At 43.9% G+C, this 19428-nt stretch overlaps 1 protein-coding gene across 1 annotated transcript in view; it reads right to left on the reverse strand.

Moving 5' to 3' along the window:
• EDC3 (enhancer of mRNA decapping 3) overlaps positions 1-17300 on the reverse strand; it is a 23071-nt gene extending 5771 nt beyond the window's left edge. Inside the window, exons 1-5 of the mRNA XM_042471930.1 lie at positions 17188-17300; positions 16516-16693; positions 12990-13300; positions 7180-7512; positions 1403-1556 (exon numbers count right to left, since the gene is read on the reverse strand). Coding sequence (XP_042327864.1) covers positions 1403-1556; positions 7180-7512; positions 12990-13300; positions 16516-16693; position 17188 — 977 coding nt within the window. The 5' untranslated portion in view covers positions 17189-17300. The remainder of the gene's footprint in view (positions 1-1402; positions 1557-7179; positions 7513-12989; positions 13301-16515; positions 16694-17187) is intronic.
• Positions 17301-19428: the final 2128 nt, after the last annotated feature.

Consider the following 19428-nt stretch of genomic DNA (forward strand, 5'->3'; position numbering starts at 1 on the left):
AATAATAATAATAATAATAATAATAATAATAATAATAATAATAATAATAATAGTTTTGTCTCCTTGTGTGGAAGAGACACTTTCCAAATACTCAAGACTTGCATGAGACACTCAGGAGTCAAAGCACACAAGAGTTGAATTTAACAATTGCAACAACACAGATCCAGAGAAAAGGCACATGACTTTCCTGTCCATCCCTGCTCCCACCATCACCGCTGGACTCTGCTAAACATAGTAAAATGCAGCACAGAAATGAGTGTGGGGGAGAAACAATGTCCCCAGATGAAAGATGCTCATGGAAGGTGCCTCTGACCCATTCTGGAGAATGGGACAGCCAAGGGAAGGGGAGAGAGAATGTTCCCTTCTCCCCACCTGCTTCTGTACACTTTTCTCTGGGACCAAATCACTAACTTCCAACCACTCCGTGACTTTCTAGCACTAGCCTATGAATCCTGCCTCAGAAAGAAGCGCTGCCAAGTTCCAGCTAAGTGTCTTTAGCATGCTAGGGATGTAACAAAAGTAGGCAGTTAAGCAAACAAACAAAAGAAAAAACAATGCTAACCACAAAACTAAAAAGGTTCAGAATAATGCTTTGTTGTCAAACCTAGCAGGCTTAGGCTGAAATCCTGGTGACAGACAATGCATCATTTGCACTTTTTCCAAGGGTGTCTAGCACTGGCAAGAGAAGCCAGTGAAACTATGCTAGCTCTAAATTGTATTTTCCCCATACCTGTCTTCCTTCACAGCTGTAGCACCACCCACATCCTTCTTTTCTGCTGCTGCTGCTGCTGCCAGGGCTGGCACAATACACCAAGAGGATACATGCCAGACTATAATATTTAAAATCTCACATCTTAGTGCCAATTGCTTCTCAAAAGACCTCCATGAAGAAGTTTCCTCTTCTCTGGTCCTATCATTGTATCAGACTATTCCAGAAGTACCGGGGGGGGGGGGGATTCTTGGAGGAATGAGGCTGACTGTGTTGAAAATTAAGAGAAGGACAGGAAGGGACTCTCAGACAAAGGAAGTGTGTTGGCTGCCTTGGTTGATTTTTGGCATTGCTCTTCGGCTCATTTCAGGCCAACCGTTCAGCACAAAACAATAGGGCTGCATGGTAATCCTGGTTCACATTCCAGATCCCTCTGATCCTCAAAATCTTGGGTTCTGGCATGCTGCAGGAGCTAGTGAGGCACATCATGTCAATAAGGCCTGAAAAAAAGCTCTGGGTGGCTCAAGAACAAGCACAATGCTTCAAATGACATCCTAGGATGCTACTTTTGTGTCTGGCTGGAGGCCACAAAGGTCAACAGCTGAATAGCATAAAGCACCAGCATGAGTGCAAGCAAGAGTGGCTAACAAGAGCAGAAAGGGCTTGTGACTCCCCAGAGGAGACCCTCTTTACCTGTTGGGTCCTCCAAGCAGACTCAGGGCCATCTGGCTGGCACAGACTCCCGTCATTTCCAATCTCCGTTCCAGAGTTAGCCCATGTTTCTCAGCCACTGAAAGAAGTTTCTTGTGGAGCTCATAAGAGATACTTGGAACAACCAGCCCAGAGTCTGAAATGCAGAATAGAAAGGAGGAGGAATTATGAGAATACCCTTGGTAAAAAGAGTATAGCTCCCCTTCAGACGCAGAGTTTAAGTCAGCACTCAAACAGAGGTGACGTTTCTTCCTAAGAACTTGGTCCTTTCAAACTCAGGTCACAGAGGCCTGTTGGGATCTTAAACAAACTGGTCAATAATTCACAGAAAGCTCAGCAAACCCCCAGGGATCAATTTTCTACAGTTTCAGGACTGATATTCTACGCCCCAAAATAAAATTTATGTGACTAGGACCCTAATACCGTACTAAGTTTTGGGGAGAACATGCACACCTTGAACTGCACCAAGAAACAGTTTTGAGAAGTGGTGATAAACTTGCAGAATGAAAACTCCCACGAAAATGAGAACATAAGAAGCTCTCTAGGAACAGACCACAGGCCTATCTAGTCCAATAGTCTGTTCCCACAATGGCCAACCAGTTATATAGTATCTGGGAAACTTGCCAGTAGGACATAACTACAAATCCAACCCTCTACTTGGGTTCCCCAGATGTATATTCTGCCTTTGTAACAAAAGAAATATAAAGCCATGACAGCTACTAATGACTGATTGCCTTAGAATATCACAGTAATCCATCCTTAAATGCACAAAGCCAAGACACAAATACCATGTGGTGGCTTGAGCACTGGACTAAGACTCTGGAGCCCAGGGTTTGAATCCATGCTTGGCCATGGAAACCCACTAGGTGACCTTGGGCAAGTCACACTCTCTCAGCCCTAGGGGATGGCAATGTTCTCTGAAGAAACCTGCCAAGAAAACCCTGTGATAGGTTTGCTTTAGGGCTGCCATATGTCAGAAATGACTTGAAAGCACACAACAACAACAGTCAAATGAACTGTGTATCCAGAACAAGGTCATCTTCTCTGGCCAAGAAAAAGGCTCCCAAAGGAAATCCTGATCTGGTCTCTGAGATGCTACTAAAGAGGGATGGACTCAGGATAATAATTAAGTAGATTTAACCCAGGACCTTCACCACACAGATAGACCTCTGGTCCTGAAGTATGGCCCTTCAATAAGGTTGTATTTCCTAATCTTATAGGTCCTGCACTTTTAGGAACTTAATGCACAGAAAACCAACTTCTTTCAACTGGGAAGCACCTCCAGAGACCTGGGAAGGTGATTCTACCCAACATTCAATCATTTATAACCTCTGAACCACATGGCCTGTTTATGTCCCTGGGATCTATGCCAGGATTCCAGTATCTATCCAGACAGGAATGTGTCACCCACTCTGAGAATATACCAGTGTGCATGTAGAGCCAGATCTAAAGCCAGATCCATCTGTTTCAGTGCTGCCTGCTCTACCTGGCAGTGTCCACAGAGCATGCAACACTTACATCTATCCTCATTTTCAGCAATGAAAATACAGTAGGGCTTTTTTCTGAGTTAAGAATGGTTAGGTCACCAGAGAAACACAGGGGGGTCAGGTCAAGGCTTATAGATACACCAAGGAAAATGGAAAGTCACTCTAGAGAAAGAAAAGAGCTGCTACAAGGAGTTCCAGTCCATGGTGGGGCAATGAAAAGGTCAGCATATGTTTTTTCCCCTTCAAAGCAGACTCTGCGACAAGTTTACTACAGACATGGGAAAGGCAAACTGTTTATACAGCTTGACCTTGCATGTTAACAGCTAATTAAGATAATTGTCCCACCTTAATCAGTTTTATTGCAAGCAGCACCCATGCAAATATTACATTGTTCTTCAGAACCGCTGATAGCTGCAGGGGGAAAAATATCCTCAATGTTCAAAGTCACGCAGGATCTGGCACTGGCCACAGGACTCACCTAGCTTTATTTCCCTTCGGAGTCACGCAAGGTTCAGTAGCAGCACTTTCCTTCAAAACAATCACCTGAAGGACATTCATGCAATGGGGTGGAGTGCACATCCTGTTCTCAGTTTTGGATCAGTGTTCCTTGAAGAGGAAGAGCCAATAAAGTTCCTTTTCCTATTTTGCGACTGTGCCCTCGCTAATGGCTCTTGCTGTTAAGATTATGCCAACTCCAAGGCTCTGGGGTACCATTCCATCTTGGGAGCAACCTCCAGTTATGTTAGCAAGGGTTGCCACTGAGCTCCTGGGGCCCACAAAGCTGCAACAAGTAGATGCGCACTGGCAGTAAGAGTTCTCTTGCCCTGTCCTGCCGGGTCAGAGCATCACTTCACATAGTTCAGAGGTCAGTCTCCCCAGTGTTTTCAAGAAAGATACCTCTGGGAAGCCCAGAAACAGGCAGGGATAGAGCCATCCCAAGCAACATGCCTTCCTCACTGCCTTTTAGTATGATGGCCCCACTGAACAATCCTCCTTCATAGCCCTTCAGACATCTCCTCCACAAAGCTGTCTAATCTCCTTTCAAAGCCTTCTGAGGGCTTGGCCATTATCAGCCATTTTGCAGACCAAATGTCAGCATAGAAATGAAAGACTCTACTGAGAAATCTCCCCAAACTGAATTTGAAGGAGGAATGGTTGTAAGAGAATGTTTTGCATTTAGTCCCAAGGAACCTGCAACATAATCATATGTGCAACTAGCCTTCCAGTAAGAAATCTTCAAAGGATTCCATAGTTACATCTACAGTTTCAGCCCTTTCAGGGTGGTATGTTCTATGTTTGCCTGTGGAAAGTGACAGATTTTATGTCTGGAATCACTAGCTTGGAAGGGACCCAGAAGCAGATGATGCAGAAGGCCTAAACTAGATACATTTAAAGGATGCTGGTATTCAAGGTACTAGAGCAAGTTGGACAAAAAGTGTGACTTGATATATGGCAGTTTCCAGTGTTTTTCCAGTTTCTAATTTTCCTAGCTACTTAGGGCAGACATGGACGATTGTGGCACAAACCAATTTACGCACCTTCAATGGATCACAGAAGTGTGTTTTCAAGTGAAAAACAGCTGTAAAATATGCAAACTGGAATACCTCTGGGTTTGTACTCTAGGTTTTGTGAGCCAATTTTCAACATTTTGAATATGATGGGAGAAGAGAGTTGGGGGGTTGGTGTGGGGATGTGTGTGTAGGAACAGTTTGTGTACCTTTCTCCTACTGTCCTCCTTTTTAATTAGAAAGAAATCTTCAAGAGTTTGGGATGTGTGAAAAACTGTCTGGTGGCCACCTGCAGACCACATTTTCCTCACTCCTAATTGTTACCTTACACAAAACATCACTTGTCCCAAAGGTGTGCTGCTTTGAATCCTGTGCTGGGGGATAAATGCAGAATAGAATACAAGGCAAACCAAATCCAAAAGGGAGAGAGGGCAGAAGGCAGAAGAAGGAGCTAAGATGAATTCCCAGCCAACTAAGATCAGTTGCAGTCTCATCCTGACAGGCTCCTAAAGAAGCTTTCCTGACCTCTTTTGAATTTGCACGGCAGCCCTCCTTTCTCCTATCAGATCTTTCCAAGCAACCTTGGCTCTTAACTTGCTCCTTGGAAGCCCTCTTCTATTCTATGCAGAGGCTTATGATTTATTGGTTTTTGGAAAGTCCCATGAGATTTGGGGGGGGGGGGGGTTCTCCTGAAAACAACAAAATACAACTGAAACATATGGGGATCATGCATAGAGGACATGGCTGTCTGTGCAGAAGAGTGTCATAACGGGATCATGCACACTAAAAAGAGCATTTCACCTTTGCTAATGGGGCACGGGTTGATTTTGAAAAAGAAGAGGTGCGACATCCATGTTGCCACAGGCTCACTTTGCTCGCTATTCATGCCTCTGGGAACTCTCGCCCCTAACCAATCCTCCATTCAAGGGGATACTGTTTGAAGTGTAGCGAAAGATAAGGTGTGAGATTACACTGCACCGCTGCACGCAAGTCCAAGAAGGCAAGAGCTTTATTACACTTTGCCCTAATTGCTCTTTGACAGGAGCGTGCAAGCACCAAGAGGACTTCCCTTCTTCTCACTCACGCAAGGGCCAACCAGTCAGACCGGCTTATCAAAACCAGACCGTGCTAAATAAACTCAGAGTGGAAGGCAATCAAAGAGGTAGCGTGTAAACCTGAAAAATAACAACAGTGCCACAAACGAGGGCTGGACGCCAGCCAGAGTTAAATTGTGCTTGGGTTGGAAGGTGAATTGTATTATTCCATGATTATGATAAGAGAAACAGATCCGCTTAGGTCTAGGTATGATTTCACAATTGCCAATGCAAAGGCAGAGAGAGGCAGGGACAGTTTGAGGAGGGGAGACTCAGGATGGGACAATCACAGTCAGAATACCTTCAAGCTATGTACCCCAACTCAACATGTTCCTGCCTTGTCCCTCCCAAAGGAAATGCCCCTCCACTGGAAGGGGATAGTTAATGCTGCTGGAATTCACTTGAGGTGTGCAGAAATGCCCAATTAGCCACTTTCTTTTGTATCGTCTGCAAACAGAATGCGGCCTGACCCCAAAAAACAACAACAACTAAAGTAACTCACATCAGGTTATAGCAAGAGACCATAATACTCTCAACACATGGTATCAGGTACAGAGGACAAAGGATGAGCAAGCCAGTAGTGGCCCACACCTCAAAGCATCTTGCCTGCTACTTGCACACACCAGAAACTGTCATATAGCAAGTTAAACTTTGTGTCCAGCTAGGTAAGCCAGCATTGTGTAGTGGTTTAAGTGCTGAACTACGGCTCTGCAAACCAAGGTTTGATTTCAATTTTGGAATGAAATCCACTGGGGGACCTTGGGCAAGTCACATGCTCTCAGCTACAGGGAAAGCCAATGGCAAACCTCCTCTGAACAAATCTTGTTATGGAAACCCTTTGATAGGTGTGCCTTAGGGGCACCATAAATCAGAAATGACTTGAAGGCACATAATAACAACATCTCAGTATCACCTTGAATACCAGCACCCTTCAAATGCATCCTGTTTAGGCCTTCTACATCATCTGCTACTGGGTCCCTTTCTAATTAGTGGTGCGCCAGAGATGAAGCCCATCACTTTCCACTTGCAAACATGGGATATTGAACACAGAAAGGGCTGAAACCAACTCAGCTATGACTAGATACACTTTGCTCAACAACTCTGGCAAAGAAGTAACAAGGGCAGCAATTGTTTACAAGGGCTGATGTTCTACAGAATTAAGAGAGCTGGGTCAATGGGTTGGCTAAAAGCATGAGCTGGGAACCAGGTCAATAATTCAAAGTTTGGCTCAGCCATTAACATCACAGCATACCCTTTTACACACTTTACTGTGTTATAGGACGTTCTGCAGCATGAACCAAATCAGAGGACCTATCTTCCTCAACCACTGTAAGGATTATAAAAATATTGGCAGAGAACTTTTGAACACTAAGAATGTGCTATATGAATGCCACACGTTCATAAGTACCTGCATCACGGTATGCTTACCTAGATACCTGTGATACTGTTTTTGATCCAATCCACCAAAGAAAATGGTGACACTGCAATCAGCATCGCACACAGAAAAACCAGAAGAGTCATTGTTGTATTTGTTGTTGTGTGCCCTCAAGTCATTTCCAACTCAGAGCATTGGTATTTAGTGTGCCTTAAAGGCCTTTGCTTTCAAAGCACCTCCCACAAAGCATTCCCCAAAGAAGCTGCTCCATTTAATTTTTAAAAAGTCATCATACCAGTGCAGAATTCTTTGCTTGCCTGAGGCACAGTGATTCTTCGGTATACAATGGGCTCAGATTCCAAAATATTCTCATCATGGCGATAGCGGACAGATCTCTCATTCGGAGTGCCTCTTGAGCGCGTTCCACTTTTCCTCTCGTAGGTTTCAATCTCCTCAAACACAGCAGCTTTGTCAAAGAGGGCCAGATTCCCTTCAAAATCAAAATCTGTATCTGGAATTTCTTCAATGTCATCCCCAAAGCATTCGTCGTCTTTGTTCTTCATCTGCCCATTCTTCACACCACTCTTCTTTGGAGTCACCTGGTTTGGATGACGGCTACTGGAGGACCCTGAAATGAAGGACACAGCAGGTGAATGGTTGGCTGACACAGGAGTAGGAAGAACTCAAAGCAAAAGGCTGAAAGAGACAGAATTTAATACACTGTCCCTGGTGTATGAACTATTACAGTGTCTCAAATGCCTGCAGACCTGCCTTCATCTTTTTTCTTATCGTTCCTATTTATACCAGTTGTACAGAAATATGATGAGAGGGAAAAGAATACCTACATTCAGATCATCACTAAGGAACTGTTTTTCTTTTAGAATGTAAGTAAATCTACCCTAATTTTAAAATATACCAAACTGATCACATAATCTGGAGGAATTCAGGTGCTACATGTTAGAAAACACCTTAAAGTCTTCCCAAACCCAGTGCACTCCAGATACATTGGACTGCAATGCCTTTGTCTGCAGCTGGCATGATGAGAGGAGCTGTAGTCCAACATATCTTGAGGACACCATATTAGGGAAGCTCTGTGCTGGAGCAGTCATAGCTTATGCATAGTACCTTCAACAAACAGAGGAGCTAGCCACTGAACCTTTGTGGTAGCTCTTCAAGATCTCAAGCAGAGACTCTTCCCAACTCTACTGACTAGGTATCATTAAATATATTTGCCAGGGAATAATCTTGGAAACAATGGCGGGTTATAGACCACCATAAAGTACGCACAGAGCGCGCACCCCCCTAACCCTAGTACGTGCTCTGCGCGCACAAAATGGCGGCGGCCATTCCACATGGCTGCCGCCATTTTGACGTCTTGGACGCATAGCGTCCAGACGTGTCATGGTGGAAGTGATGCCGCAAAATCGCGCTCCTTCCTCGTAGCGTCTGGGAGCCCCGTGGTTTGGCTGCTGCGGCTCCCGGATGCTGCAAGCGGTGGAGGCGGGACAGCGCCGCTTCTTGGCTGTTTGTAACCCGCCTTTGTCAGCAAGCATGGGATCTACTAATAGATGTTTGCCCTCAAAAGCAGAACTAGCCATCAAATGAGCTTGATGTCAAGAGGATGATATGCGTATGCCAGTAGTCAACTCAGCAGACTCTTTTACTGCCACTGAACTGTGTATTTTAGAGATTTTCAGAGTCATCTGCAAACAAGTTGTGTTCTACTAGTACAGCAATTCCACACATATGCCCACAGAAAAACAAGGACACAAAAGCATCCATGGTGACTAATTTCAAAGGGTTACACGTAGCCAACCTGCCTGGAGTCCAAATGCTGATGAAACAAAAAAATGTCACCGAAGCAGGAAAAACAATACTCAGAATGGTCTCCATGGGCTCTCAATAGACATCCTGAACAGGAGCCAAGCTTCTGCCCCACCAAAGCTAAACACACTGGGATTGTAGGGGTCAGTCATTTAATCCACCCCAGCAGTTGCCAGATCTGAAATCTTGCTGACAGCCACAGTTGGCTCTGCTATAAAAACTGCTGCAATAAGAATGACATCACTTGCATAACTCGGTCACCAGAACATGTCAAGCTGTGTCTCTTCCGAGTGCTTGTGCTCAGGAATTATTTGTGCTATTGACAGATTTGGGTTGCAGTGGTTGGAGACACTTCTGTGCTGATACATGGATGTTTGTTAAAGCAGAGAAGAAAGCAAATGGAAGAAGGTTCCTAAGAGAGAGGCCAGGAAGCCAGTAGAGGCACAGCAAGAAAGCAGCACTGGCTAAATAACTGTACTGACTCTGTTATAACCACCGGGGAGTTAAAGAGATGCCATTCATTTTCTGAATCCTGCACTTAGGACTTCATTTCTATGAGATGTCCAGCCCAAAACTATGTTATACTGGATCAGGGGAGGGAACATAGCCCTTGAGTTAAGTTTCCCCACTCTTGTTTTAAGCCAAGAGTAACTTGTGTACCCTGCAACAGGCTTGCCATCAAGAATGGATAAAGCTATATTAATTAAACATGCCTGCTTTAGAAGCAAGCCTGTCCCATGCTGAGATTCTTTAGATGGTATCTTTCATAGAAACACTTTGGTCCAGTCCATCAAAGCAGTAGTCAAGCCAGATAATAGCTAGCCCATCTGCCAATGGTCCACTGGCACCCAATCCAGGCAACAGTTTACAGTCGCCCCCCCCCCCCCACATTTGTGGCTTTGACTTTTGCGGATATGATTATTCACGGATTTTATTAATATGTTCTAAGAATATCTAGGTCCTCCAACCCAATTCTATGGCCTTTAACCAAAAGCCACACTGAAAGACCTAGAGAATCCAAGAGAGAACACTCCACTAGGCATTTGTAGCTCCTCCAGCACAATTCTACGGTTAGTGTCTGGTAGATATTGACTACACAGTTGTACTAGAGGACCTAGAGATTCCTAGAGAGGTGTTCTCACAGGTTAAAAAAAAATAGTGTTTTTTATTTGCAGTTTTCCCACTTACACAGGAGTCCTGTGCCCCTATCCCCAGTGAATGTGGAGGGACCACTGTATCTCTAGAATAGCTTGTCCTGGTGTGTAAAACTATCCAAGCTGGGGAGGTAAGTTTTTTCTCCTTTTCTCCCAAGAACAGAACTCAGCACCCAAGTATATATTCACAGATGGCATAGCTAAGCTGTAGAATTCGTTGTCACAAGATGCAGGGATAGCTACCAACTTGGATAGTTTTTAAAGGGGGGGGGGGTTTACAGAAAATCACAGAGGCCAAGGCCATCAATGTCTACTAGTCAGAATGGCTAAATATCATCTCCAGCAACCAGACAGTGTCTTTCAGTATATCAGTTGCTGGGAATTATTAAGATGCACAATGCAGCTGCACCCATGCCTCACTGGCAAGCTTCCCAGAGGCATCCAGTTTGTTAGTGCTGGACTAGGCAGGTCTTCGGTCTCATCTAGCGGGGCTCTTCTTATGTTCTTAGTGTCGGATGCCGCATAGCTGAGAGTCCGCTTGGCCGTCTGCCAGCAGACAAGGAGACCCTGCCTTATAAAAGGTAAACAAGGGCTCCCAGACAGAGTCAGTCATTAGTTACGAGCAACAAACCAAGCACATGGGAGGCTCTGGCAAGCTGGCGTCCTTCCTGCAAACTCTCTTTTCAAGGCTGCACTGCCAACCTTAGCGGGAAAGAGCTGAATGCCACCCCTGCACGTAACCCATTGTTGTGCAAACTTACGGAACTAGTTTTGTTTATCAATTCCTTTCACACCAGCATTATGTAGAGGCAATTTAACCCCATCTGTTGCACGCACGCACGCCACAGGGCTTCTAAAGGTCAATGGTGGTGCATTCAAGGCCAGCTACTACCTCTAATAACAAGATTCAGCCAAATCTTGCCATCTTATCCAGTCTCCTTTTTCCAAAGCCAGCATCATACAATCCACCCACCTTATGGTACGGGACCCTAGCCTGGAGCAGGACATTCTCACAATACAGGCACAACTCTATCCAAGAATTCACAAAGTGTTTGAACTGAGTACATGAAGAGAGGGAGCTTCCCTCCATTTTTGCTTACATGCTTAGAGAATGATAGATTGAAGAGCAGAGTCCTCTATGTATGTAAAGATTCTCTACTGATGGGGAATCTGTGTTCCAGATCATACATGAAGGTTTCGATGCATACTGGAGGCTCTTTTCTTCAGCCTATCACTTTCTACAGGGCCCTCCTCACGCATTCAGTTTAGCCATTTTATGAATGCTCAAATAGGGCTTCAGCAGGAAAGACATCTATCAGCAAGTCCCTTGTTGACTCCATCTCTCTTTTCCTTGCACACACTTCTTCAATAACCTTGCCCAATGAAGACAAGCAATTAATAAGCTCAATTTCAGACACATTATAAATGCAACATGTGCACAGGAATGAGTATATTTTGAAGATTAATCACATGGGAGGACCAAAATTTCTGCACCATCCACAACACATCACATCTCGTTGTCCCAAAGAGTTTTTGCCAAAATCATTATTCGATCTTCCTTCTACAAAGGGTTATGTTAGTAGAGTAGTTTCACAACTTCCTACAAAATCTACCTAATCAAAATTTATAACCCCATTCAGACAGAAAGGTGAGATAAGACTTAAAAACTCAAATCAAACAAACAACCATCTATCAAATTTGTTTAGTGGCCTTTTTGTCAGTAAAATAAGAGACTTTTAAAGAACACGCATCTATTTAGACTTTCACCACTGCAAAGTCAGTTTTTTATACTATTAGCTAAAAAGCTTGAGGAGCAACAACTTAGGAAAGAATAGCACACAAGCTTCATAATTAAACAAAGGAATTATTATGAGATTCAGTATCATCTCGTACACACAAAAAAATTAACACATATACCAGTGTATGATAACTATAATGCTAATTAAGAAACATTCATAATGTTTACTAGCTATGAGATTCAAATAAAAGAAAGAGCAATTTCCAAGTGAAGCACTATAAAAAGAAAAAGATTGTTACTAAGCACATTCACACAGCTATAGTATGGTTATATACTATATAAGGGCCTGAACAGACAGGCCAAATAAAGCTGCTTCGGGCCACTTTGGAGGTATGTTGTTTAAATGAAGCATGCATCTTAAGAGGCCCGAAGCTGTGCCAAAGTTGCGCTCCAGTCCTTAGGACTGGAGAATGGCTTTAATGCGGCTTCCAGCCTCTTAGGATGCATGCTTAATTTAAACAGCACACTTCCAAAGTGGCCTGAAGCAGTTTTATTTTGGCCTGTCTGTTTGGGCCCTATGCCACTATAACAGGATCTTGGAGTAGAGCCTGAAACATTAAGGCCAGTACCTGGCATATCTCACTCAAGCCACAGCACAATGAGTATTCCTGTAAGCAAAAATGCTTTGAAAATGGACCCTTAACCTTTGGTAAGGAGCAAGGAGCCTTTATGGTCAAGCAAATGACATCATAAAAGCCGCCTCAAACTTTCTTGGATGACTCCTAAGACATCTGCAAAGGACACAGGCTTAGCTTCATAGGCAGCAAATCAGCAGGCAGCCAAAACAAGTATACTATTCCAGCAAAGGGAATGTCTGTCACATATCAGGCACGGTCCAACAGAAGACTGAAAAGGGGAAAAAGGACTGAAAGGCATGAGCAAGATGGGGGTAGTGCTCCCTTACTAGCACGCCCAAGTGCATGGCTAGTTGTGTGCTTCTGTGAAATATGTCATGAAACCAAAGAGGTTAGGTTGACAGGAACAATTCCTTTGCTTCTCTGTTCTAGTATATTAAATCCAGTATATTACATCCATCATGCCATTGCAGAAAGAGGGCAAGAGCAACTCCCAAATGTGTCACCACACTACTCTGAACAGAAGGCTACCAATCCTCCCTGAACAAATGTGCACTGTTTGAAATAGACCGCAAGGAAACCAGATCATGTTTGATTATCTGTAGGTAGCTCTGAAGCCACACATTCACATCCTCTTATGTCCACTGGCCCAACTTGAGACCTCTTAGAAAGAGTTATTGGCGTAACCAGAGCTATGTTAGTGTGGTGCAGTCATTACAACAAAACCAAAGAGGAATGCTGCCAAGATACTCACATGAGTTATGCCTCCGACGGAAGCCTTTGGACTGACTCAAGGATTCCATATGCCGATCCATGTAGCTCTTGGAACATTGGTGCTGCTGGGGGGAAATGGCAACATCCTGGCTTTTCATGTCTGTTCTCCTGGGGATGTTCTGTGGGGCACTGCTAGGCTTTTTCAGCAATTTCCCTGTGCCATTCTGGCTAGTACCCCCTTGGCATCCGATACTTGAAATACCAAGGTCATTGTGCTGAAAGTCTCCACATTGTCCATTATCCCCAGGGCCTGGAATCTCCAAGATCTTCAGTTCAGTAATATCACCTGCCCTAAACAAAGGGAGAGAGCCAAACAAGATGTGTAATTTGTGTTAATGCATACCTCTACAGGAACGTAAACTCTGCAATTAGCCAGAGAGAAAACTCTATTGTTAGAATGTAGTAACCAGCAATACTTCAGTTACATGACAGGTGACCACCACAAAAACACAGAACCCCGAAGTCACAAATATAGATTTACATTCATTGCAATACACCATTAGACACAAACAGATCACCAAGCCACCAGTTCAATGCTTTCTTTACTACAACCTGTTTCCCATAAGGACCAACCAAGCGCGTCCAGAATGCTCAGAAACCCAACTGATATTTAGTGGTATATTTCTGTGGACATCGAGGTCCCACATCTATACATTTTCACCTGCCAAGAAAACACAAGCTCCATTTCTTAGCAGTAACTCAATGTTAAAGCAGGCATGTATAATCCAGCAACAAAATAGGTCCTCAGTCCCTCTCCAGCATCAATCTGTATTCAGAATCACAGAAATAAGTTTTCAAACCAGTATATTAACTTAGGCAGGTGCTATTATTCAGGGTGATACACCGTAAGGGTAGTGCATATTCCATGCTGCTACTCAGGACAAGCCTTCAGCATGGAAAATTAACTTGGCCACTGTCAGCTTTCATCCTTCCTTTTTTCACCAGTTAAGCTTGTAGGTGGAAAAGTAGTTCAGGGGTGTGCAGCTCTACCCCTCCAGATATTGTTGTCCTGCCACAGTCACACATTCCTGGCTGACATCTTGTTGGTCAGTCCCAGTAGATGGCAATGACTCAACAGCTGATTGGTAGGTCAACATGTAGGCAAATGCAAAGGATTCAATTGCTCTGCTCTAGTTAGGACTAATAATAAAGTTTGGCAGGATACAGACCACCCAAAAAGGGTGGTCTGCCTGCGCCTTGTTTTGCTGCACGAAGGAGCTGCGGCGGACAAACCTCAAGGCCCCCTCGCGCAGCAAAAAGAACCAGCAAAAAGCGGGTTCTTTCTGCGGCACCATAAGGACGTCAAAGTGCACCAATGGCACAATCGTGACGTCCTTATGGGGGCGCGGCGTGCAGACGCTAAGCCTCTGTCGCGTCAAAATGGCGGTGCCCATGTCTATAGGGCATCGCCATTTTGGCGCCCTCGTCACATGCTGGGGTGAGGCATGTATGTGTGGTGCGCCCTCAGCCAACCCCTAGCACGTGATGGGGGCGCTGCAAAGGCCCATCTAGATCGGGCCTTTAGGACCTTTTTGTAAGCAATAGCTACTCAGAGTCATATTATAACTCAGGAGTAGATACAGTGTGGCTCCATAGATTATTAACTACAACTCCCAGCATTCCTCAACAGTGGCTCAGTTGCAGTCTAACAACAGAGAATCACAGAATTGGACATCTGGAGGACTACAGAATTACCAGACAATGTGCAGCATTGAAACGGAAATTATTGCATGCTTTGACACAAAATGTGGCTAGGCAGTACAGGATATTCTTAACATATTAAAACATACACTCAAATACCCCTAACTGATGCCATATACTACCATATATTTTACTAGTAGATCTCTGCCCTAAGATCTGCTCTTTCGATGGAAAAGAAATTCCTAAACAAAAAGGTGTTTTGAACCAGAAAACTATCTTTTGTGTCTGTTTTCTCATAAGCTAACAGCGTAGCATAAAGATCACTCTATAAAATGTGGCAGTCCTCAGCTGACTATCTGCTTTGTTTGCTCTGCACACTATTTCACTTTTATGCAAGGCAAACAATCAACTTCCAGTTGTCAATTTACTGTATCCAGAAATAAAGAGATTGGTAACACATTCGAGTCATGTATAACTATTTCATCTCATGGATCTCATAAAACTTGCTCCAGCAGTGAAGATGTAATTCAGCTTTTTTGTTATATCAGCTGGAGAGGTAGCACAACAGAAGACAACTTCTTGCCTTCTGCATATGAAATAGCAGGACTAAAGAACTAATGCTTCCCGTGTTAATGAAGGAGATACACAGAATGCATTTTTACTATTCACATTTTATTTAAATATTGAGCCTACATGCCTATAACATGTGTATGGCTTTATATTACATAATATAGTTAACTCTTTTTAACTTCTGTGTATTTTATCTGTCTTTCTAGAAAAAAGCATGCAAGAAACGGATTAAATAAATATTAACACATCCAAGGAAGAGACTTGTGGTCCACAAAAAGCTTATGCCAAATAACCCTTCTTAGTCTTTAAGGTGGCTCTAGGCTTTCTGTTTTTGCTGCAAGGCATTAACAAAAGTACCTGCCCTAGATATAATGATGAGGATGATGAATACAACTCCAGGCAAGGGCTGACAAATATGATTTAACTCATTAGGCAATCCCTTATTACCTTCTTCCATGTTCTCTTCCTCTGACATTTTCCGGGAGCACAGTGTTCCCTCTTTCTTGCCATATAGTTTGGAGAAAGGAAGAAACTGCAGGAAAGGTTGTTGCTGCTGTTTCACTTCTCTAAACCGCAATGCAACAAGAGTAATAAAGGAGGTCCAAAACACACTGCAGAAATCATCCAGTTTGAGACTGCTTTAACAGGCCTGGCTCAGTGTTAGAGAATCCTGGGAATTGTAGTTTATTGTGACACCAGTGCTCTCTGAAATTGAAGGCTCAATGTCTCACAAAGCTACAGTTCCTGGGATACCCCAGCATTGAGCCAGAACAATTAAAGCGGTCTCAAACTGGATTATTTCTGCAGTGTGGTCTGGACCAGAGTCTGCTGGGCCAAGACTGTAGATGCCAAGAAACAAGCTGGAAACATGCAGCTTACAGGTTATCCTTCCACCTCCACCATTTGCTTTTGTCAGAATCAGAGAAGTTTGCTTTTAAAATTGTAACCAATTTCTTTTTACCAAAGATCTCATACACTATAAACCAGAAGGCACTGATATGCCTTAACATTTACTTTTACTGCCCGATTTTTATTAGCCTATGTATCAAGATACTTCAAGATACGGCTCGGGTCTCTTGCCCCAGCTCCTGGTTCAATGCTTCAGTTCAAAATAAAATGGGCAATGCAGAAAAAGATACTGTACCGTATTTACATGTTAATTTGCCAACAGAAGAAACCTGGAAATCAAAATCACAAGTTCCCTGAGACACGTGTTATCAATTCAGTGTTGGTCTGTAACACTCAAGAAGTCTCACCGTCAACGTTTAAAGGAAGTAGGCAGAAGGCGCATTTACCTGAAGGTGACCTCCGGCACCAAACACTTGACCCCGTTGTGAAAAGGCCGCGTTAAGGAGATGGTCTGGCTGACCTGGTCCACAGCAGACACCTTTCCCTGATAGACTCCCAGGCTCTCTCCGCAGTTGATGGAGACAATGCTTCCAAGCCAATCTGCAGCCATGGTTTCTTTGATCACTGCAAAGTGAAGGTGGTATCAATGGCGTTTTGCAATCCACTGTTATAATACATTGCAATTGTATGTATGACGTGATGACGACTTCCAAATTGTTTTGTTCCTGTTGCTTTACAATAATGATAATAGAATCCTAGAGTTGGAAGGGACCCCAATTAGGGCCATCCAGTCCAACCCCATTCTGCCATGCAGGAACTCTCAATCAAAGCATCCCTGACAGATGGCCAGCCTCTGTTTAAAGATGTCCAACCAGCCAACCTTGATAATGATTATGTATAACAACAACAACAACAGAGCTGCAGTGATCGCTTTAAGTGTTTTCTGGCTCAAAGGCTATGGAATTCTGGGAGTTGGAGTTTGTTGTGGGGCTCAGCCTCACTCCAACTCCCAGAATTCCATAGCCTTTGAGCCAGAAAACACTTAAAGCGGTACCAAACCGGGTTATTTCCCCAGTGTGGACGCAGGTGGTGGGAATAAAGGTCCTTCGGACACTCACTCGCTCGCTCCGCACTCCGTTTCCCCTCACTGCTTCTTCCCACCGGAAATGCCGTCGAGGGACAGTGACGTCACTTCCGCCTCCTTCCCCCCGGCCTTCTTTTCGAGGCTCTCTAGGCGGAGGAAGAGAGACGAATAGTAAAAGGGGGAAAGCACGCATGCGCAGAACGGAGCAGTGCCTTTCCCCCCTCCCACAGAGGAAGGAAAGACGCGCATGCGCAGAAAAGAGCAGAGTGTGTGTCTTTTTTTCTTCTTCCCCTCCTCCCTGAGGGAGGAAAGGCACGCATGCGCAGACAGGAGCCTTATGTGTGAAGTCTAAGGAGGCTCCCTCCTCAATATGACATCCCTTCAAAGACTTAAAACAGGGCTAATGGGTGTCATATTGAGGAAGGAGCGAGCTTGTTTTCTGCTGCTACAGAGAAGAAGGTACAATGGAGCAATGGATGGAAGTTAAAGGAAAAGAGATTCCAGCTCAACATTAGGAGGAATTTCCTGACCATTAGAGCTGTTTGACTGTGGAATATATAATCTTGGAGTGTGGTGGGGTCACCTTCCTTAGAGGTCTTTAAATGGAGGCTTGATGGTCATCTGTCAGGGATGCTTTGATTGAGAGTTCCTGCATGGCAGAATGGGGTTGGACTGGATGGGCCTTGGAGTATCTTCCAACTCTATGATTCTATGATTCTAAGTCATTTCTGACTTATGGCAACCCTAAGGTGAATTTATCACAGGGTTTTCCTGGCAAGAGTTGTTCAGAAGAGGTTTCCCGTCGCCTTCCCTTGAGGTTGAGAGAGTGTGACTTGCCCAAGTCAAGGTCACCTAATGGGTTTTATGGCTGAACTGGGAATCGAACCCCAGTCTCCAAGTCATAGTCCAACACCCAAACCACTATGCCATGCTGGCTCTACAGAACTGTAAAACGACTGTTTTCAAGTGGCTTTTTATCCCTTTAAAATAATCTCAGTAGGTGCCAGCCACAGATGCTGCGAAAGGTCAGGAATAAACTCTTCTAGAACATGGCTACATCACCCGAAAAACCCACAAAAAAACTACGGATGTTGCCCATGAAAGCCTTTGACTTCACAAACTCAGTAGGATCAGACAAATTAACTGCAAGTCCTCAGTATCATAGAAAGCAATTTTTATTAATATACATCAATACACATAGCACCTTACATATAATCCTTGCCCTATAGAACGTCTAGTCTAGAGGCTGGTAGTTACACTATACACATATTGAGTCCTAATAGAAGAGATGTGATAATGAAAACGTTTGGAGGAAGGGTTTGGAAGGAGAGAGATGGCACCTGATAAACAATGACTGAGAATCTGAAGCATTGCACATGTTGTTGGCTTAAACAATAAGTCTCATCATCCCTGAGAGAGAAGGGTTGGCAGGAACTGCAGTCCATTGTCTGAAAGGCCACTGTTTCTGCACTGAGAATGAGGCAAATGCGGGATATTCAGACGTGTTTGTGCCAAAGAGCAATAACACAAAAATAAAGTGAATGGAAAGTTGACAAAAATGACACCTTTTGGACTGTTCCTGAAAGTAAAAAGGTGCCATTATTGCTCTTTGGAAGAAACATTGTCTGAAAAACATCCTGCATTTGCGGAGGTTTTCTACATTCAAATCTCGTTTCTGCCTGGGATTTGTCTAGTGTGATAAGGTCCAAGGATTGTTAAAGGAAGATAGTTGAATTCTCAAATATGTAATTTGTGCCTTTATTTGGGAGACCAATAGCCACCTGTATATTTAATGTTTTTGAAATACTTTTTCGCATCCATCCTTAATTTACAAGCATTTGCTATTGATGCAGTGATGCTTCTGTTCAGCAAATGCAATCCAGGCCTCCCTCGGAAGTCGCCTTGTATTGAGTCAGATCTAGCTCAATATTGTCAACTCTGGCTGGCAGTAACTGACTGTCCAGGGTTTCAAACAGGATTCTTTCCTCGCCCTCCTTAGAGATCTCTGGTGGTACCCCATGCAATAAGTAGTCAACAGGTTTGGCTTTGCTTTGCTTCCAAAATCAGATGAGGTTCAGTATGTTCCAAGTGAGATGATGAAGATGCTTCAATGAGCATTAAACAATGCAGTGTTCCCAACCATGCTTTCATGGGACTCCTGTTTCCAAGTTCTCTCCCCAGATTTCCAGATGTTCAGTAGTCTAGATCTCATTCTTCATGCGGCTATAACTTATAAGCACAGAGACCTTGTACCACCTTTGAGGGTAGCATGTGC

The sequence above is a fragment of the Sceloporus undulatus genome, chromosome 6 (assembly GCF_019175285.1).
Source record: "Sceloporus undulatus isolate JIND9_A2432 ecotype Alabama chromosome 6, SceUnd_v1.1, whole genome shotgun sequence".
Classification (NCBI taxonomy): Eukaryota; Metazoa; Chordata; class Lepidosauria; order Squamata; family Phrynosomatidae; genus Sceloporus; species Sceloporus undulatus.